This window comes from Nematolebias whitei, chromosome 13, assembly GCF_014905685.2.
Source record: "Nematolebias whitei isolate Nwh7 chromosome 13, NemWhi1, whole genome shotgun sequence".
In the NCBI taxonomy this organism is placed as follows: domain Eukaryota; kingdom Metazoa; phylum Chordata; class Actinopteri; order Cyprinodontiformes; family Rivulidae; genus Nematolebias; species Nematolebias whitei.
This window is the reverse complement of record NC_056510.1, coordinates 31,022,419-31,045,242: the sequence shown is the minus strand read 5'-3', so window position 1 is coordinate 31,045,242 and position 22,824 is coordinate 31,022,419. Positions and strand designations below refer to the sequence as shown.

Genomic DNA, 22,824 nt, shown 5'->3' with positions numbered 1-22,824 from the left:
CGGCCTCATCCCGTAGGACGTCCCGTTGGGAAAAACGAGGCCAGAGGGGGTCAGGATGGTGAGCCGGAAAGGAGCCTAGAAAAAGAACCCTCCCGCCAGATCATCCGAACTGGCGGGAAAGGCACGGGACGTAAAAAAGGTCCCTTCATGTCAGCCACTCCTGGGTTACACGGGCAACACCAGAGGGTGCTGTCGGCCGGGAGCAGTATGATCGCTGATGCGAAACGAGGTGGGATGAGGTGAGCATTCGCTCAGCCCCCCTCCACCAACACTACGCTCTCCAGAAGGGAATGAGCCGCGGGGGGCGATAAGAGGAAAATTACAAGATGGCGTTTTCCAGCGTGTTGACCTGTCACTGAGAAATACTCCTCAGCGCTTACCTTGAAATAAGACTGCTCGTCAGCTTCTCCTCGGAGAGGAGAACTCACCGGGATGACCGGAGGTCGACGTGACGGGCCAAGCATTCTTAACAAAGGTTGGCCATCTATACAACTTTCCTTCATCGTTCTTCTGACAGTGCTATTAGCTCGCTGAAGACAAATGAGAGCCGATTAACCACTCTTAACGTAATTTATACGGACCGGGTGGGGCCCACACAGCAGGTGGGCGTGGACTAAATTTTACAGTGTAATGCTTTGCATAATGGGATAAACCCATCAGCGACAGCCTTAAAGGGCGAAGCTTATACGAAATAGAACCCTGTGTTTTCCTCTCCGTTGGAAACTCTGGAGATTACCTCTTTTACCAGAAGTTCTTGAACTTCTGCATTAAGGAATGAGATTTGGTCTGGTGATGACAGGACCGTCTCTAAAAATTCCTCCGAACGGAGGGGTTCGGGTTGCAAATTGCAACGTGTAACCCTTGCTTAACAACCTGGCCATCCATCTGTCTGGCGAGCATGTTTTTAGCCACTCTGCATAATGTTCGTGAAGTGGACGCACGTTTAAGTGATGTGTCATGTTTTGTACGGATGACATCCAGTCTACCGCCTCGACAGTCATCATGTGTCGCGGGAATGTGTTACGTGTGACCCAAGGCGAGGCTTCTCGAAAGGGCTCTGAACGTGCCTCTATGCTGTGTCCGGACCGCGGGTCCACCTTGTGTTGAGGAGAAGCGTGTGACAGCAGATGATGCCGCTGGGCCGCGTGTTTGATGCCACTGTGGTGAAAAATGCGTGTTGCTCCTGCTGCGAGCGGGGTCCTGCGCTAGGCTCGCTTTGCGATCCCGCATTTATGCTGACATGAGCGGACAGGCGCTGAGAAGCGGTGAACGCGACTTCATCTACGCCGTGTCATTTGAGTGAAGGCTGCGAGCCCCGCGGGAGCACGCGTTTTCTTTGGTGGGACGTGCGCCGCTCTCGCTGGGGTGAGATTCGTCACTGGGTTCGTTCAGCTGTCTCACGCTAATGCTGATGTGAGCGGTCGAGCGCTGAGGAGTGGTGAGTGATGATTGCCCCCGTCGCGGTGGCACGCATTTGCTTCGGTGCGGCGCGTGTCGCTCTCGCTGAGAGGGAGGTCCTCCACCGACCTGACCTGAGGTCCCACGTTTATGCCGATGTGAGCTGGTGAACGCCGGTGAGCTGTGTGTGCACCATCATCAACACAACGCCGTTTGGGTGAAGGCTGCTTGCATCGCGCGAGTGCGCGTTTGACACCGCTTGGGTGAAGGCCGTGCAGCTCGGGTTGACTACGAGTTATTCCGCTTACCACTGTTGTGTTATGTGAGTGTCTTGTCATGTCTGGAGCAACAGTGATTTTGAAAACCCTTTATTTAAGGACACCGGCTTGTTTTTGTGGAGGATGTGAGCGCAGCCGCTGTGAGTTCATACGAGCTTACAGACTGGCTAAAAACAAACACTTTGATCATTGAACGATGTTTTATTTCAACATTTTGTGTCATCTTTACACACACCCCCTGCAGACCATCATTTTGAATCTTTTCCCCGTGAGCTCTGGTATTTGTTGGCCCAGGGTGCCGTCTGCTGGGGATCTCTGGGAAAACGTTGGACACTCTGTTGCCGGGATGAAGAGGTCCGGTCTCTGATGGGTGGGGCTGTGGTGAAGCTCAGCGAGATGGCCGTGGAACGTCTTGCCACCGTCTCATTTCGTATGGAGGATGTGAGAGGGATCCGCTGTCAGGTCATCCGAGCTGACAGACTGGCTATAAATAGACACTTTCATCATTAAATGATGTTTTACTCCAAACTCGTGTCACCTTCACACACATCCTCTGCAAAAACCGTCATTTGCTCTGCCGTTTGTTGTCTTAGAGCGCCATCTGTTGGTGGTCTTAGGGAAACACTGAAAACTCCGTCCTCCGGCTGCGATGAGGGCCGGCAGACAGCAAAAGAGGCGCCGTTGGGGATGACGTCAGCTGCCCTGCAGAGGGAGCATACGTCTCCTCCCGCCTCTGGACGTGTATGCCAACAGCGTAACGTGTTGTTCGCTGTGGCCGTCTGGAACGCATGCTAGTGAGCTCGGTTGGAGAGCAGTGTCACCGTCTGTGTTACGGAGGCGCGGGACGCTGGTCCACATGGACATCTTGCTCCAAGAAAAGTCCCCGTCAGGCTCGGCTCCAGGGGGCATTGAGGGAATTTCCGCTTGGTGAAACCCCTCTGCTCTGATGATGGGCGCGGACTGTGGAAACCGGCCCCCCAATCTACCAGGAAACTGGCTGTGGCCATGTCCCCGTAGGACGTCCTGTTGGGAAACCGAGGCCAGATGGGATCAGGACGGCGAGCCAGGATCAGGATAGATGCCCAGAAAAAACCTTGCCGCCGGATCATCAGAACTGGCGAATAAGGCGCAGAAAATAAAAAAGGGTCCCTTCATGTCAGCCGCTTCCTGGGTTATGCCGGGCAAACCTCAGAGGGTGCCATCGGCCGGGAGCGGTGTGATCGCCGATGCGAAATGAGGTGGGATGAGGTGAGCATTCGCTCAGCCCCCCTCCACCGACACTAAGCTCCCCAGGAGGGAATGGGCAGCGGGGCTGCAGCTGATGTTGCCTGTCCCAGAGGAACCATCCAATTCGCTCCGAGGGTCAGCGATAAGAGGAAAATTACAAGATGGCGTTGTCCAGCGTGTAGCGACCTGTCACTGAGAAATACTCAATCAATCAATCAATCAATCAACTTTATTTATATAGCACATTTTAAAAACCACAAGGGTAGCCAAAGTGCTGCACAATAAAACAATAAAAACATACAAGACAATAAAAACATACAAAGCACAAACAAAGAAACATAAAAACCATTCACATACCAGTTTCACAGCAGGTGTATTAAAAAGCCATAAAAGTTAAGATCACGTGTTAAAAGCCAAAGAATAAAAGTGTGTCTTTAAAAGAGATTTAAAAACAGGAAGAGAGGAGGCCTGTCTCACACTCAAGGGTAAAGTGTTCCACAACCTGGGAGCAACAACAGCAAACGCTCTGTCACCTCTGAGCTTCAGCCTAGTTTTAGGGACTGTCAGCAGCAGCTGATCAGCTGATCGTAGGGATCGGGGTGGACAGTAAGGCTGAAGCAGCTCAGACAGATATGGTGGGGCAAGGTTGTTCAGACATTTAAAAACAAACAGCAAAAGCTTAAAATTAATTCTGTAGTGCACAGGGAGCCAATGAAGGGATGCCAGGATGGGAGTAATATGCTCGCGCCTACGAGCCTGAGTTAACAGGCGAGCAGCAGAGTTCTGCACAAGCTGCAGACGAGCAAGAGACGTCTGGCTAATGCCTGCATACAGCGCATTACATTAGTCAAGACGAGCTGTGATAAAAGCATGGATTAATTTCTCCAAGTCAGGTCTTGCTAGGATACTCCTCGGTGCTTACCTTGAAACAAGACTGCTCGTCAGCTTCTCCTCGGGGAGGAGAGCTCACCGGGACGACCGGAGGTCAACGTGACGGGCCAAGCATTCTTAACAAAGGTTGGTCATCTACACAACTTTCCTTCTTCGTTCTTCTGACAGTGCTATTAGCTCGCTGAAGAAAAATGAGAGCTGATTACCCGCTCTTAATGTAATTTATACGGACCGGGTGGGGCCCACACAGCAGGTGGGCGTGAACTAAATTTTTCAGTGTGATGTTTTGCATATCGGAATAAAACCCATCAGCGACAGCCTTAAAGGGCAAGGCCTATACGAAATAGAACTGCAAACTCCACCCAGAAAGGCCCCCGGACCGGGAGTTGAACAAGGGACCTGCTCGCTGAGAGGCAGCATCTCTACCAGTTGCACCACCGTGCTGCCCCAAGTATAACTCATCCTTTTATTTTTATTTTATTTATTAATTCATTTGTTCATTCATTTAAAATAAACAAAACAAATTCATCAAAAAGAAAAAAAAAACATTGAATGAAAAGGGTGCAGAAAGAACAAAAAAATGTCTTCTATCTGACCCTTATTTAGAAAAAATATAAAATAACTACAAACAACAACCTACACTTGAAAAGTCTCCAAATTGAAAACAAACAAACAAAAAAACATCAGGAATCCTTCACCTGGTACCATACTATCCCAACAACTTTACCTAAATCATCTTTGTAAATATATAAATTGTTTTAGAAATTTTTATGGTGATATCAAGATAATTCCACAATCATATTCCCTGAATTACAATACAGTGCTCCTTCAGACTAGTTCTAAATGGAGGTTTTACAAACATTTCCATTCCCTTAAGGTTATAATGACTCTCTTTTTCTTTTTAACAACTTTTAATTTAATATTTGGGGGTAGTAATTTTTATGATCTTTATACATGATTTGTAAAATACTATATTCAACCAAATCATAAAATCTTAATAATTTCTGAATTTCTAAAAAAAAAAAAAAAGGTGAAATAATATATTTATTGGGTGAACATAGCACTTCCTACTAATAATTCTTATAGTTATTTATTTATTTATTTATTTATTTATTGCTAAACTGAAAATAGGGTTTGGAAATGTTTTGCATGCTTTTCCCCAAACTTCAGTACAATAGATTAAATATGTAACAATCATTACATTATGCAATATATACAAAGCTTTGTCATTCAAAAACCATTTTACTTTATACAGCAATGCAATTGATTTTGCTATTTTTTTATTCTTAAGTAATTTACATGAGATTTTCATGTCAGCTTCTCATCAATGACAAAATCCAAAAAAAATATTTAATTAGCTCTATGAATTTCAATACTGTCAATTTTAAATGACACTTTGATTATTTTACTTCTATTACTAATTTTCTTGTAGTTTGTTTTGTTCCAAATTAAATTATAACTTATTAAGTTGGAACCAAGTTTGTATTTTTACGAATTCTGCCTGTATCGTCTCTAACATCCGTTCAATATCTTCACCCGAACAAAAAAATGTGGTATCATCTGCAAAAAAAACCACACTTGAAAATGCCCGATCATTCACATACAAATTAAACTTTTGTCCCAACACAGAGCCCTGAGGAACTCCACATCCATTAACACAAAATTCTGATCTTACATTGTTTACCTGTACAAACTGTCTACTATTATTCAAATAACTGGATACCCACTGTAGTGCTAATCCTCTAATACCATATTTATTGAGTTTTTCAAGGAGAATGGTGTGGTCAATAGTGTCAAAGGCCTTTTTAAATCAACAAAAATGCTTACACAATACTATTTTTGATCAACAGCATTTGTTATCTCTTCTATTAGTTCCATGAGAGCCATTGATGTTGAATTATTTGCGTTAAACCCATATTGACTATTACTTAAAATATTCTGTTTATAAATTGGTCTAATCTTGTGACAAATAATTTCTCTAATATTTTTGAAAATTGTGTCAACAAGGATATAGGTCTGTAATTAGTGAACACACATTTCTCACCATTCTTATAAAGAGGAACTATCTTTGCTATTTTTATATTTTCTGGAAATTCTCCTGTTGAAAATGATAAATTACAGTATATGTACATGGTTCAATAACATAACTCATTATATCGTTTACAAACATCATGTCCATATCCATCCAGTCTTTTTTATCTTTTATCTGCAAGATTTTTTGCAATACTCAGTATTTCTTCTTTATCAGTATCACTGATAAAAATGCTGTTGGCACAACCCATGACTGTATGACTCACATCATTATTTACATTTGGTATTTTAGCTGCAAGAATTGGGCCAACATTCACATAATATTCATTGAATTCATTTACCATTTCATTTTGATCGTAGATTTTTTTTGTCATCTTTTACAAAATACTGTGAAATACCTGATTGTACTTTATGATTCTTAAAAACCCTATTCATTACTCCCCATGTTGCTTTCATATCACCCTTACTTTTGCTTAATCCAATTCAATTCAAAAATACTTTATTAATCCCAGAGGGAAATTAAGTGTTATCGTAGCTCATCATCCTGGTTTCATTCAAGAGTTATTATAGATGCTGATAGCTGTGGCCAGGATGGATCTCCTGCAGCAAATTCAAAGAATCTGGCTACATATTCCGATCTGTCCACCCAGATCTAGCTTGCTGTCAGAACTGGTAGGCCTCTTGGTCCTTCTAGACAGCAGAATTGCCCGAATTCTGAACAGAATTCCTCTGAGCGATGATCACTACTCCCAGCGGTCTGCCGAGCTCCTCATCGCCATGGACAGGCTGTAGGTGATGGGGGATGATCCCGGTCCTCCCGTTGTCACAAGCTGAGTTTCCCATCAACTCCAGGATCTCGGCGGTTAGGTACTCGAGCACCGCCGTCAGGTTGATGGGAATTCATCCATGGCGCCTCCTTTTCAACTCATTTGGGAGTTGGGGCTGTTGCTGAGATATTATTAAGCTTTTGAGATGTTAATCAGCTGCTCCTCATTGTTAAAAATATATTGTTGTCATGGTTATGCATCATAACAAATACCCAAAAGTAAAAAGGCTTCAGTAAAAATCCTTCCAGCTGCGCAGCATACAGAGTAAATAATCATCCGAAAAAAGCAATTTACATCCAGAAAAAAGAGGAATTAAAGTTTTCAAAAGCAATAATTCAGAATAAGAGAGCTAATCCAACATGCAGCCACCCCGAGCAGCACAATTAGTTTAGTTAAGTTAGTTTAGTTCAGTAAGTCACGGTAAGATTCCTTCTTATGTTTTCTTATAATCCATACGAGCTTGTTGTTATACTTATTGTATCTCTCTTCTGCTTCTTTTGGTCTTAATTTTAAGAAACATGAGTACAAGTAAATATTTTTACAAGCATTTCTTGAACCCTTTTGTCATTCATGGTTTGTCAACAGCATTTCTCTCAACACAATTTTTTTGTATACAATTATTTTCATATGATCACTTATATCAGTCATCAAAATCTCACTCATCACCTCAACATCTCTTACACCATCAACATACACATCCTTATCCTGTGTGTTGTCATCAGCATAATAAATCCAAATAATTTTGAACGTACTTTTACCTTTTTTTTTATCTATCTTTTCATTTAAATTATGGTTTAGTGATATCTACCAAAAAAAAACAACAGTGTACTGTAGGCAAGATCAGAGTTGTACAAAAACCATTGTTCTGACACCCTCAAGTCTTGAGAGCAGAAATAGACTTCAATCACAAATGCCTTTTTCTAGTAGACTTGGACAAACTTAAGTGGCTTTTTCTCCTTGCAACCCACACTGGAATCATTAGGTGAGTCACTACACAGGCAGGCTGCCCAGAAAAGCTCAGAACATCTAAGTGAAAGCACATAAAAATATGTACTTAAAAAAATTACAGAAATTAACAATTTAATGGACTGGAATAGCTCAAGGACTGCATTTTACTGCTTTTAATTTCAGTAAGATTGCATATTAAACCTATTGGGGAAACATATATGGACAAATTGATTGAGCAGGCATCAGGAAATACAAAATGTGCAAATTAGTAAATTTAATTTGGTATAACACATAGTAATCTGGCTTCACAAATTATGCTGACATAAACAAACAAACCTTGTGTACAGGTATATGCTAGTTTGGCAGGCACATGTAACTCAAGGAAAACCAAGAAAGATAAATTCAACTAATTTAAAAAGAGAGATAAAAGTCAAAATAAATGTAGGCTATACACCCCTGTTGATTCATAAAAAAGGTGGATCAGAGAGAGCATTTGCAAAGTTAAAATACAATCTGACCACCAAACAGCTATCACACTAAGTAAACTGTATTCACTCTCTTGCAATTCTCTTCTTTTCAACTGCTTCTTACTCATGAAAATGTCTACCAGGATTGAAATGTCCCAAATTATTTCAAATAACAGATATTCATTCAACCTTTATTTAGACAGGTAAATCCCATTGAGCCTCGAGGACTCATTTACAAGAGAGACCTGATTTCAACAAAGAATGATGACAACAATGGACAACAGCGACAACAATAGACAAATATAAAAAGGCATGCAGGTTTTGGTTTTTTTATTTTACAAATAAGATGGCAAAAAAGTAACAAAAACAGCTAGATTATAAAGCAAATGTAGAAAACTAAAATCAGGAACATGTTCAGGAACATTGCTTCTTGCCAGGAGTCCAAGAGATTCTTAAATCCACTTAGAGAGGTCAAGGTCGAGAGCTTCAGATCTTTTTACAAGATATTCCAGGAAACAGGAGCGGAATAGGAGTCCCTTTTGCCAAGTTCAGTCCGCACTGAGGGGACACTGCAGGTAATAATGTCCTGAGAGCGCATGCTGTAGCTGAACTCACGCAGATACGAGGAGATGTATGAAGGCAACAGACCAAGATTTAAAGATGAAAATGTACCAGTGGGAGAGTCTGCGTGAAGTTAATGATGACCAGTTGACCAGTGAATACAGGGTGCAATGGTGGGTATGGTAATTGTTGTCGTTGTTGCCCACTGTTGTCATCATTCTTTGCTGAAATCAGGTCTTTCTTGTAAATGAGTCCTCGAGGCTCAATGGGATCAACCTGTCTAAATAAAGGTTGAATTAATGAAAAAGTTGTGAATCTTACTGCACCATGATAGACAGCATCCAGCATCTGCAGGGTGCTTGTAGGAGCGTTCATGTAAATAATGTCACTGTAATCAATGGAGGGAAGGGAAGTCACAGTTACAAGGTGTTTCCTAGCATTCAGAGTTAGACAGGATCTATTTCTAAAAACGAAACCCAGTTTAACTTTCAGTTCCTTTACTAGGTTTTCCGCGTTGAGCTTAAAGAGTGATGCGAGTTGACCAAGATAAATATGACCAAGATAGATAGATTTGTACAAAGTAGAAATCAAACTCAATAAGGACACCATTTGAGGATAAAATCGGAGAAAGAATTGCTGGGACCAATATATAGTTAGCTCTCTGTATTAAAAAACATTATTAAAAGGAAATTTTCATTCATTCAACCTTTATTTATACAGCTTAGTCCCACTGAGCCTCTGGGATTTTTTTCTCAACTGAAATGAGGCTACCATTCAAACATCTGCTATCCAAACAATTTTGGCTTCTTCCAATTCAAGCAATTTCTGTGCTGGTTCTGTATGTGCTATATAGAATACTGTTGGTGAAACTACAAGTTAATTTACATTACAGTGAGTTACATTTTCTTTAAATAAAAGTGCAAGTTGACTGTTCATTAAGCAGTTTAGAATTAATGTTACTGAAACACTCCAGTGTAATTTAATGTTAACACATTACTTTTGCAAAGTTTCTTTGAAATAGCATGCAGACCTCCACCTCTCTGTTCTCTTCCACCTGTTCCCTGTTCTCAACACATAGATCACAATGTCATCTGCAAACATCATAGACCATGGGGATTCCTGCCTGACCTCATCTGTTAGTCGGTCCAAAAACAGAGCAAACAAGAAGGGGCTCAGGGCCGATTCTTGATGCACTCCGACCTCCGCCTTTTTTGTTTGTTTAAGAAAAAATATGGCATAAATTGGACTGCATGAGTGTTCAGATTTGTGTTAACTGACAATCTTTGTTTTGTCAATTATCTTATCATAGAAGGGCACTGAATACTGTATATTATTACAGTCCTTGGTTTTCAGACCCATTGGCAGGCAGGCAAAATAAAAATAAAAATAATTTATTTTAAACATCAAAACAAAAAGGCAGACAACACAGCAAAAACATACTCTAGCTTACAGCGAGCAAAACAGAGCAGATCACCAAACGGACGGAAACAGGATGAACAGAGGAGGACTGAGACGTCTGTGTAAAACAGAACAATGACCCAACGCTTGTGTAGTGACGAGGAGAGGTTTAAGTAAGGCTGAGGGAGAGAGATGATGAGTGCACCTGGGCAGGTAGCTGATTAGGGACAGGTGAGAATGATCAAGACTGGAGACTGGAGAGGCAGACTGGGGAGTGAGTGAGAGTGACAGAAAACAGACAGAAACAGAATCACACAAGGAGCAGAATGAAAAGTATAAGAAGCAGAACACTAAAAGCAGAAGGGGCAGAATGAAATAAACACAATAAGCAGAACAGGGGAAGACACAGGAATACCAGACAGCTAAGGGACAGACTGTGACATGTATGGAATATTAACCCAACAAACGTTTCTACATTTTTTTGTTGATTTGCTTTGTTTTGTTTTTTTTGAATGTCCAGAGGACCAGATTTAACTTTTTTTAGATTTTTCTACCTGGATTATTGAGCATGCATCAGGATATTTTTAACCCAACAATGTTCAGTCAGGTCATCTGGATGGATTTGTTTTTTGCTGAGACATTTCGTCCTTTATCCAAAGAACTTTTTCAATCTGAGGAGCCACCAATTGAACCACTTTGGCAAGGCTGCCTCAGAGGAGTTGACGGGGGAGAGAACGGGCCCCGGAGGCCATCTCATCACTAGCAAATTGCTTGTTTTTTTCCACTATAGAAGTGTGCTGTTTGTGGTGGAACTCAGTTTGTTGATGGCTCCTCAGATTGAAGAAGTCCTTCGGATGAAGGACGAAATGTCTCAGCAAAAAATAAACCATCCAGATGACCTGACTGAACATTGTTGGATTTGTACCTGGATTATTGAGCATGAACTTTGGTATAGAATATTAACATTTAATGAAAAGCTTTACAACTGCGTGTTATTAGAAAATACTGTAAGTTTTACGTGAACACTTTAGTATAGGTGTACGCATCTTTTTAGTTCAACTCGGGCAACACTGTCAGGTCAATTAGTCATGTATCCTCTAGGAGTCTATATAGGCATTCATATCTTTACAATATTCTTGCATATACTTGACAGAATAAATGACATAAAAATGAAGTAATCTACTTCACTTGTCTTATCAGTTTTCTACAAGGCAACAGTATTTCCCCCCCAATCGAAAATGGCAGTTATACATCAAATGACGGATGACACCATGCCGACTTCAAGAATACAGCAGCTGTGAGCAGATGTGGAGTAAACCACTCCTATGGGGATCCAGGGGCATGTCTCCCCAGAAAAGTTTTTTATTTTTTTATTTTTTATTTTTTTATCTACTCAGAAGTATTTCCATACATTTCAAGAGTGTAGTATGACATATGCGTATATATTCATACATTTTAAGACGGGTTCTTCATTTTTCTGACTGTGTAAATGCGTGCATTGAGTTTAACAGAAATGTAACGAGAGACGTTATTTACCTTTGACCCATCAAAATGAATGCGGTCATTTATTTGCAGAATCAAAGTTTAACATCACACATTTACATTAATTTGGCAGAATATGAAAATAATAACAGACAAGTTTCACAGATAATGGACATCAATCACACGGCGGTGACTGAGGACTTTGCTTCAGATATTTCTAAGATATCTGTACTGATTTTAGGAGAAAGGAGAGTTTAAGATGGAAAATGGAGATTTATCTTACAGAGAGATGTGTGAGGGAATTAATCTGTTTGACCAGAAACGTGCACGCTCCTTCAGTTCTTAGCTTGTTCACGGTACACTTGGTCGAAAATAGAACCTTCTACCTGGTTGATGATAAAATCAGCGTCGGCGTAGGGTTCCTTTCTGACTCTTTCAGCGTCTCCGTTGAGAACAGCCAAACCCTTAGAGAGTCGTGCGAGGTTATCCAAACAGAAGTTATAATCCCCAAAATCGTCACTGCTTCCTGGATTCAAGAAGCATTCTGGACGCCTGCGTTAGCATCCAAGAACTCTGAACTCTGTACTCCATGAGCTGCATCAGAGAGTTTCTCATCTCTTTAACTCTTTGGTTTTTTAACTCTTAGCTCTTTCACTCTCTTCAGAGAGTTAAAAGTCTGGAACTCTTCTTCAGGAAAACTTTTAAGCTCTGAAAACTCCCATGTTGAACTCATTCCTGAGCGCAGCAACTCACTGAACTGGGAAGTTGCCACATTTTAAATGGGTCAACTTCCGGGTCATTTGAGAGCTTTTTGATTGGTCGATGGACCAGAAAGAGGTGTGGTTTGTGATGTAAGGTGTTATGAAAAGTCAAGGATTGTTTTAGTGACAGACAGAAAGATTATTGGAGAAAACGAGACTTCGTGGAGCCAAATTCTCCTGTATCTTCTGTAAAGATTAAACATGACATTTCTTCTCAGTAAACATTTTAGTTGACCGAAACCTGACTTTTAACACACTTACAAATTTGCTCATTGAAGACAGAAAAATCAAGAAATGCATATTAACCTGATTTCTTCTTTGAATGAGGAATAAAAATCATTACTTACTGTTTATGTAAATAAAATGAGTAGTTCTCTTCGACCTGTAAACATTGAGTGAACTAACACAATTTGATTATCAAACATTTGTAAAATAGTAATGATCATAGAGAATTGTCTTTTCTACTTGATTACTTCAAGAAAGAAAGTCTCCAGATGGCTCAAACTGTATTTCTGGATGCAGATCAATGAAATAACAGTCTCTGTCCATCTGGTCAGTTTTGACATGGGCCTAGGTTCACTACAAGAGCATGAAGAACTGTCTGCATTCACCAACATTTTCACTGCACAGAACATCTTTGTGCAATGTTTGTGTTGGGAAATGACTCCAGCCTCCTACTCTGAGCCATTAGCCTCCTATTCAAAAAGTACTGAGAAAGCTTGAAGTACTATGAAGTTGAAGTCAGCATGACCTAATCAGGTAAAACTACCACTAAAGAAGAGACAGTTTAATTTGGAAGAACTATGTCAAATCCCCACTCGCCATGAAAGATATTGTTTTGATTAGGGATGGGGCCGATCCGGTATCGGTATCAGCCTCCGTTACCAGCATTATTTACGTATCGGATTTTACCGATCCATGATGCATGTCTGTGTCTGTTGAAACATCTCCACATGTGATTCCCTGCCAGCTGCTCTGCACGTTGACTTCAAACTATGGAATGGATTTCTTGAACGGAGGCGTGTCTCATGAAAGCCAGAGTAATAAGACCTGCCTCACATTCAGGAAATCCATTTCATAGTTTGCAGCCAGTTAAAACGTGCAGTAGCACTGTGAATAACAGCTAACAAACTTTTCATTGAAACATGTCTGATGTGTGGAAGTATTTTACACTAGAAACACCACAAAACAAGACAGCAACATGCAATGTCTGCAGAGCCATAGCACAACATTAAACCGCGGTAAAGTTACTTTGTAGTTTTATGTTGGAAATTCAAGCTCTCTGGCTTGAGCGGTCTGCTCCTCTCGATCAATCCGAAACAAGCAGCCCGACCACGGCCAGCCACGAATCTGCCCCGCTCAGTCTGCCCGTCTCGGAGGAGGGGCAGATGAGCGCAGCTGACCGAAATCAGACTGCCTGCTGTGGATTGAACATGAAGAACACACCGCTGAATCCACGAAGCTCAAATGTTTACTGAGAAATTGTTAAACTTGATCATAATTAATGACCAACTGCTATCAGTTGTAGAAAAAAAAAGGATTTTGCAGCTTGATACTTGCAGCCAAGATATAGTTTACCCTCCAGGAGATATTTATCAATACAACAGTAGACAAACAGTAGACAATCATAAAAAAGCATATGAATTGAAAATTACAAGAAAATTATATATATATATATATATATATATATACACACACACACACACACACATATATAACGAAACAAAAATAGCTACATTATAAAGCGATGTACAATAGTAAAAACAGGATGTTTTTACATCATATATATGTTGTCTTGTGTTGGTTTATGCTATGAACTTAGCAGATGTTTAAAGCCATTTTTTAAATTTTTTTATTCATCCATTTAAAAGAAACAAAAGAAACAAAACCATCAAAAAAATTGAATGAAAAGAGTGCAGAATGAAGAAAAAAAATCTTATAATATCTGCTCCTTATTTTAAATTATATCTGCCCCTTATTTAAAAATATATATATATATAAAATAACTTCAAACAGTAACTTAAATTAATCACTTAAATATCAACTTTAAAGCTAGGAATTAAAAAAACAAACATGTTTTGTGTTAGAATTTAATTCTAACTTTGAAACTTATCCAATATTAATAAAACTTTCTTGCCTTTTTGGACATGCATACATATATTTGTACAGATTGAACTTGCCTGTCGAGAGGATATTATTACAGCCTCATATATAATCAATAATGATGATGATATCGGAAAGGTATCGGTATTGGCCGATATCCAGATTTGGGGATCGAGATCAGAAGTAAAAAAAAAATGTGGATCGATGCATCCCTAGTTTTAATCTCAGTGCTGATTAGCGTAACTTTTCTCTATGATGAAAATAATTGAAAATACATAAAACTCACTCATGTCTGTATCTGTTAAGTCCTGAATTTCCACAACTTAGATTCTCGGGTAAACGCACATTGCAGCACTATTGTCAGAGGACAATAGCCCTACAATTGCTTGAATTTAATTTTGCATTGTCTTTGTGTGTTTTCCTCTAATATTTAAGCTAAAATGTTAGCAGTTGTTTGAATTTGATCTATTGTTTTAGCTGTTTTGATGTAAATATAAAGTAAATGACAAAATGTTGTTAGAAAATTTTATCAATAGAAGAAATAAAAATGGAGAAAAAAATATTTTATTTACAAAAAATCCTGTAAACTGTTCTATGACATAATGAAAAGAGTTAAGATCAAGTTTCTGTCTGGAGATTTGTATGCAAGACATCTAAAAATATTGAAATAAAGATGTTTTCTGGAAATATATTGAAAGAAAAAACAGTCAAGGCATAATCAGGTTTTATGAGTTAGAAAGTCACACAGTTTTTTTGAGAACTGAAGTCATGCATTGTTGAAGAACTGTTCTGAACAGGTTCATGAAAAATTGAACTAGAAAAAAGCCAGTCATTTGTGTTTGTGAACTATTGCTTTAAATGGAGGCTAAGTGATTTAGATTTTGATAACTGGTTATTGAAAGTTATTATATAAAGTGCTTGCATTTATACTGTATTTTTGGGTTTAATGTGTTGCCTTGATATAATAAAAAGGTAATTTAATCGTCGCCTGCAGTGACTTAGAATGTTAAAAGAGCAGAGAGAAAAGCAGCACCAGAAAGCTGGAAATTATCTTTTCAGCTTCAGCTGATTGTTGCTCATTAATGGAGGGGGGAAGGAAAAAGAAAGCATTTTTTAAAATGTGTGGAAACGTTTCCATATTATAGACCAATGGTTTCAGCAGCAATCACAAACATTTTAAAATAGCCACCACAAAAAAAAAAAAAAAAAAAAAAAAAAAAAATACTTAAAAAAAAAAAAAAAAAAAAAAAAAAAAAAACAGTACTTCAAAATAATTAAAACTGAATAAATTAGTTTTTCCTTTTTTAGAAAATTTGTCAGAGAGCTTATGTTCAGTACTGTATTTTATTCTGAAAAGGCAACCACGTTGGAAGAAGATTTAACTGCAGTTAAAAAAAATAGTGGAATAAAATGACATATTTTTTCCACAGCTGGTGAACAGATGTTAGTCCAGGTCATCATCCAGTTGCTTAGCTGTAGAATGTGATATTTGTGTGGGAGGAAAAAATAACATGACAACATGAACTCCTTAGCTGAATTCCACAAAAAAAAAAAAAAAAAAAAAAAAAAAATCACATATTTAAATAAGCTTAAATGTTGCTGGCTAGATTGTTTTAGATTTGCTATAAATTCATTTATTTATTTGTAAAACCAGGGTCAGAGAACCAAGGCCCCAGCCTTTGACTACAACCCATGGCACTTTGCACCTGACTCATGTGGTCCATCCTGCAGATGGAGATGGTGGGCCTACAAGAAGGCAAACCCATGTTGCTCATTTTGGCTGAGTCCAACCGGGCCCCATGGGTAGAGACCCAGTCACCAGGCAGCCGCTGACAAGCCCCTCCCCCAGGCCTGGCTCCCCTGTGGTGCCCCAGTAACTCATTTCTGGGCAGGGGACATCAAGCTCCTTTTTCTTTACCATACATGTCTTTTGAATTGCTCTTTGCTTGGCCTGTCACCTAGAACCAATCTGCCTAGGGCAACCCTACCAAGGGCAACTGCCCCCACCAGCCTAGCTCCTAGGATCATTCAGGGACTCAAACCTCCTCCATCACGATAAGGTGGTGATTCAAAGACATCGCTTTTGCAACATTGCATGGACATTGGTGCAGTGTCACTGGATGGTGATTCCCCTCTTCAAAAATGTGGGGGACTGGAGGGTGTGTTTCAAATTATATAGGCATCACTCTCCTTAGTCTCTGGTATAAGGTCTATTCAGGGGTACTGGAGAAGTTAATCCAATCGATGATCAAACATCAGATGCAGGAGGAACAATGCAGGTCCCGTCCTGCCCGTGGAAGACTGGACCAGCTCTCTACCCTCACTAGTGCCCTCAAGGGGTCATGGAAGTTTGCCCATCCAGTCTACATGTGTTTAGTGGACTTGGAGAAATCTTGCAATCGTGTTCCTCAAGGTACACTGTGAGGGGTGGTCCATGAGTCTGGGACTGGGGCCTGTTGCTACAGGCCAATCAGTTCCTGTATAAGTGGTACAAGAATTTGGTTTGTATTGCCCACTGTAGTCAGACCACATTAGGATGGGAGTTGGAAACTGGCAGGACTGCTCGTTGTCACCAATTCTATTAACTTTCATGGACAGAATTTCTCAGTGCAGCCGGGGGCAGAGAGAGTCCTGTTTGATGGCGTCAAGATTCAATCTCTTCTATTTTCAGATGATGTGGTTCTGTTGGCATCATCCTGCCATGACCGTTGGCTTTCACTGGAACCATTCGCAGCAGAGTGTAAAGTAGCTGGGAGTGATTTTCTGTCTCAAGTGGAGGAGTTCAAGTATCTTTGAGTTTTGTTCATGAGTGAGGGGAGAATGGAGAGAGGCACTGACAAATGGATTGATGCAGCATTTGCAGTATTGCAGAATCTGTGCTAGTCCATTGTGGTGAAGTGGGCTGAGTTGTAAGGCCAAGGTCTCTATTTTACCGTTTGGTCCACGTTTATACCCTCACCTATAGCTGCTAGCTCTGGGTAGTGACTGAAAGAACGAGATCACAGATACAGGTTGTCGAACTGAATGTCCGCAGGGTAGCTGGACTCTCCCTTAGAGATAGGGTGAGAAGTTCAGTTTTCCAGGAGACACTCAGAGTAGAACCACTGCTCCTTCACATTCTGAGGAGTCAGTTGAGGTGGTTTGGGCATCTGGTAAGGATGCCCCCTGGGCACCTCCCTAGGGAGGTGCTCTGTCCATGTCCGACTGGAAAGAGGTCCAAGTACATGCTGGGAAGACTATGTCACTTGGCTGGGCTGGAATTGCCTGGGTGTCCTCCCAAAAGTGCTAAAGAGATGTCTAGGCCTCCCTGCTTATGCTGCGGTCCTCGCAACCTGACTTTGGAACAAACAAACGATACTGGATGGGTGGATGGACATTTCTTAATTGTGGTGAAATGGGATACATTTGTGCATTTATTGTGAAACATATTAATGTATTTAATTATAGTATTCATATTTTTTCCATGATTCTTTTAGAACACTTAAAAATAAATTAGCTGTCTAATCAACACAGAAAAAATATCTTTTAGTGCTATTTCACATTATTGTTTGGCTTTTTTTTTTCCTATGATGATGTTGTATTCTCTCAAAAACAACATGGCGGTGTGACAGAACACTATATTAGCTAACAAAAATAACCCTGTACATTTTGCATGATACAGTTTGTTTAGTTTGTCGCTGTACTTTCCATCAAACGGCATCTACTACGTGTGCTGAACATAGACCATGTTTCTGCCACTGAGGTGCATTATAACTGTCTGTCTATACAGGAAGCTTTAAGTTGAAGCTACATATTGGGAGCATTCCTTTCTAAGCAGGCTTTAAACATCAATCCACACTGTAAATAAATGGGAGGTTTTCCTAACTAGCTTGAAAAACAATAAAAATAGGCTCTAGTTTGGATATCAAATAGTCTATCCTGGAAAATACTTCTGCCCTCTTTGATTTATGACTGATGCCATGGCTGAAAAGATACTAAATATTGATAACTATTTGACAGAACATCACTTCAAAAATGGCTAGAGTGCTTTTAACAAAAGGGACCTCCTGTTGAACAATTAAATTTACCGTCAATAATGGCTGACTATATAATTATGGAATAGAGAAATCTAAAACTCAGAAAATCAGCTGCAGATTTATACACAGCCTGAAATGTACTATTTTTGTCAAACTCACTGGATTCCTCTATATTTTAAAGATTACACATCTGATTTGTTTACATCAGTCATATATGTGCCAAGTAGTGTGCAGCACAGCTTGAAATGGAATGCAAACTCTTCCTACTCTGCATGCATGCTGTTAGCCAACATGCCAAATGTGTAAAGCTATTTATATTAATACAGCTCCTAACCAGTGAATTTGCTAAATTATTTTTATTATTTTTATTTCACTCAATATATTTTTTTTAAATTGCTTCATCCAATCAAAAAGTACACTAACCATAAGCCAGCCAAAAAATTGAATGTAAAATTTTTACTTTTCATTTAGCATATTACTTTTTAAGGGTTAGATTTACGTTCAACCAGCATAAATAAAGCATACATTTAAATGCTATATTATATTTATTTGACAAGTGCAATTCTGCCTATGTTTTCCTTGTGTAATGCATAATGAGATCATAACAAGTGAACTTGACTACAACAAAGGAACATATTCTTTTTCCAACATCAAGTAATTTTTCAGACATGAAGCCCTGTCAATCACAGCATGCATCAAAAAACAATTCACTCACTAATTCACAAAAACATGTTTTATGTAAAAGTGCTACAGTTACTTGGTCGGCATGTTAATTGACTGTATCTAGTGTTCATAAACACATGACACCAAATGCAAAAACATTAATTTAACAAGAAACACTTATAATATATAATACTTTATTCAATGTTCTAAATGCTAATCTGAAAACGTTGCTCAAAAATAATAACTCAAAAATGCCTTTAGCTTCATTCTCCAGCTGTTTTCTTGCTCTGATGTAATGGGGCCAATGTTGAATCACATTTACACACAAAAAAACTTAAAGCCAGGAAAGCTGATGTGTTTGGGAAATAAAAACACTTTATCCATGGTGGTTGAGTCTTTTCACTGTGCCTTGCAATTAATAACGTTTTATCAACATGATCATACAACTGTGTGAAATGACTGGTTGAGTATTTGTAAGAGATGTGTGCAAGGCAAGAATATAGAAAAACGCCTGATCTTATCCTCTGTGTATGTGTATGTGTGTGTGTGTGTGTGTGGGGGGGGGGGGGGGGTGTCTGAGACCCATCCTTCTTCTGATGCATCTTTGGCATCTCCTGTACCAGTGAGTGAAACCCCGTTATCAGGATGAAGCAGGGCCTCACTCCAGACTGCTGAACCATAATGAGCTCCTCATGGTAGCCAACTTGTCTTCCCAAATAAATCACATACTGCAAATACACACACATCCACACGTATCTACTGTGTGGGCTCTGGTCTCTCACATACAGTGTCTCCGTTAGACCTCAACATTCAAAGCTCACCGACAACAGATGGCACATAAAGATGGGAATTTCCCTTTGTGTTGCATCATCGTGTAGGAATCCTTCCTGGAACTTCAAAGATGTCTCATCTCACATGTTTACAGTAAATGATGGTAACAGGATCAATTTGTAATGTTTTCCATTAGTTGAAGTTCTGCGTAATTTGTGAATTTACATTTAAAAAATCACATAAATTGTAACTTTTTACAAATCAAACAATAAATAATTGGAATACATTGTACGACTTGGTGTGAGTTGTGTTAAATTTGGTACATACAGAAAGTTTTTGGTGCATTTTTTTTTTGTAAGTCAGCTTCTTGCCTCAGAAATAAAATAAGCAATAAGACAGATCATTTATTTACTGGCTTACAGTTAAAATAAAAATAAAAATAAAATAAAATAGAAAATTTTCTTTGTCACATTTGGCCTTTTGACAAAAAAAAAAAGAAGATTAAACCAGATATTAAGTTGATTTAAAGAAACTCTGTTAAATGCACTAAGATGAAGTAAAGTAAATGTAAAGTAAGCAAAATATTTAGCGTACTTAACAATGTTATCATTTCTATTCTAAAGACGCCAGTGGAAAAGTATTATCTATCTGTACTTTTGCTCTAGAACAGGACTATGTTTCATGTTTCCTGTAAGCTCAGTATTATTTGTGATTTGTTAACTATGTTTATTATTTTTATTTCTATAGGATTAAGTTTGGGCTAAAAAGGAAAACACCTTGTCAAAGTCAGCTACACATCTGGCCAATAGGACGTTGACAAATCAAAGGACAGCAACTGTGCATACAACATTAGATGCACAATATTACAAACAATTTTCATTAGATAATGTTTGAGTTTGATTAGAAAACCACTTGGCTTTACTTTGGGCTACTTGAAAAACAAAATAAATATTTGCTCTGCATTTTTTGAAGAATGTATCTCAAAAATCTGAATGAAAACAATCTGAATGAAAAATAAACACTAAATTTGTCTGCTACATCTGGCTATAACTGAACTGAACCATGTTTTCTGTGTCATTTTTTGTTACAAAGCTGTGTTAGAGAATGCATAGTTAATAGTTAATATTAGTAACTAAGATATTTTGTTTGGTGACATATATAGTAAATACAGGAAAATAGTTAACATAAAAATACATCAGTTCTAATTGAGCTTGTCCTTGACTGTGGAAAACTAAGAATGATTGTTTAAAGTTAAATCATAACATAGTTTAAAAGCATTGCCTGCCAATCAAAGCTAATAGTAATGTCTGATTGCAGGCCAGCTGAGTTTTATCAGTGAAACACTTAAAAATGCTGCCAAGTCAATAAGAGCTGTTGAACACTGCACCCGTTTGATTTTCCTTTGAGTCAAAACTAATCCAAATCTGAATTGGATTGTTCCTAAAATTGGGGTGTTTCTGGTAAATATGAACTTCACAGTGACATAAAAAAGTGTTCCTGTTCTTCTAGCATCTGGGCGAGACAAACAGCTGCAGAGTCAATTTGCCAAACTCCTCTTATGTAACTCACAGTAAGAAATCTGCTAAATCACTCACTGACCTTTCACTAAAAAACACTCTCAAGTAACAGCATGTGAGGCCACGTGCACATGCACCACCTTTCATATAAAACTACATATGTTTTGACACAGTACAAATCAAAATATATACAAAAGCAAAATTATACATATTTCCTGTTTATCAACCATGACAGTGCCAGATATGTGAAAGTGATAATCACTGTACGCACCATTGCAAATTAGCCCATCATACGTTGGACAAACCCAGTCATGGCACTCGCAGCGTGGACCGTAGAACCTTCCTGGACCTTTGGTCTCACAGATGCAGATGCCACAGTCGCACTTGCCCCTTCCACTGCATATTTTGCCATCCGGCGTCCGACAGCGGCGCAGCAACGACTCCGTGGACAGCCTGCACACCTGACCCACCTGGCTAAGGACAAGACAAAAGGTCAGTTGTTCTAGGCTGAAAGCTTCAGAGATAAAAGGCTAAGTTTGAGAAGCAATTTCCATATCTTGGTAAAATTGCTGTTTCTAAGATAAAGGCAAAATCAGAAAGGAAAGACAGATTTAACAAGAGGGGGAAAAAGCACCCTTCAGAATGTGAGCAATCTATATGTGAATAAAAAACAAAGCAGTGTCACATATGACTAAATAATAACAATAAGCTAAATTACTGGTATATTGGCAACTTTACTTTTTGAAAGTAGAGAGGTAACTGATGCTAAACATAATTTTGTTTTTGTCTGTGAATTGTGGAGAGTGTTTCATTTGGATGCATAATGATATTCTTTTTCTGTTGGAAATTTTTCCATATGGACTCAGATGCCCAATTTGGGAAAATAGTTCGGTTTCACGCAACCAATATTATATTGGTTTAAATATGGTGTATAAATATTCTAAATTTTCATCTCTTAGAAATAAAGACAAACTACAGTATATCCTGATGCATGCTCAATAATCCAGGTAGAAAAATCTAAGAAAAAAAAGTGGCCATCAGGGCACTAACGATCGGTCATTCGGACGATGGTCCTCCTTTATCATGTGAACAGCTAGTTCTGGATGATACCAGCAAACTAGTTGATCCACTATGAGAAGGGACTGTTTATAATACTGAGTTTGTTGCAGCTCCTCAGACTGAAGAAGTCTTTTGGATAAAAGACGAAACGTTTCAAGAAGTAACAAAAAAGGTTGAATCATGTCATCTGGACTTCGTTTTTTGGTTAAAAAGAAACGTTTCGCCCCTCATCCAAGAGGCTTCGTCAGTCTGAGGCCTAGCCATCTGGTATTACCCAGAAGCCACCCTGACTCTTGTGTTTCAAGCCTGCCTCAGATACCCCTGAAGTCTGGCCTTTTCACTAATGGTTTCAAAAACACAAAGTTTGTTTTCTCAGTCATCCAGGTATATAACAACAAAAAAGGTTGAATCATGTCATCTGGACTT

The 22,824-nt window shown here is 39.2% G+C and overlaps 1 protein-coding gene across 1 annotated transcript in view; it reads right to left on the bottom strand.

Moving 5' to 3' along the window:
• The window catches only part of itgbl1 (integrin, beta-like 1), a 156,703-nt gene that overhangs the window by 118,374 nt on the left and 15,505 nt on the right, over positions 1-22,824 (bottom strand). Inside the window, exon 2 of the mRNA XM_037686687.1 lies at positions 21,611-21,809. Within this exon, the coding sequence (XP_037542615.1) occupies positions 21,611-21,809 (199 nt within the window). The remainder of the gene's footprint in view (positions 1-21,610; positions 21,810-22,824) is intronic.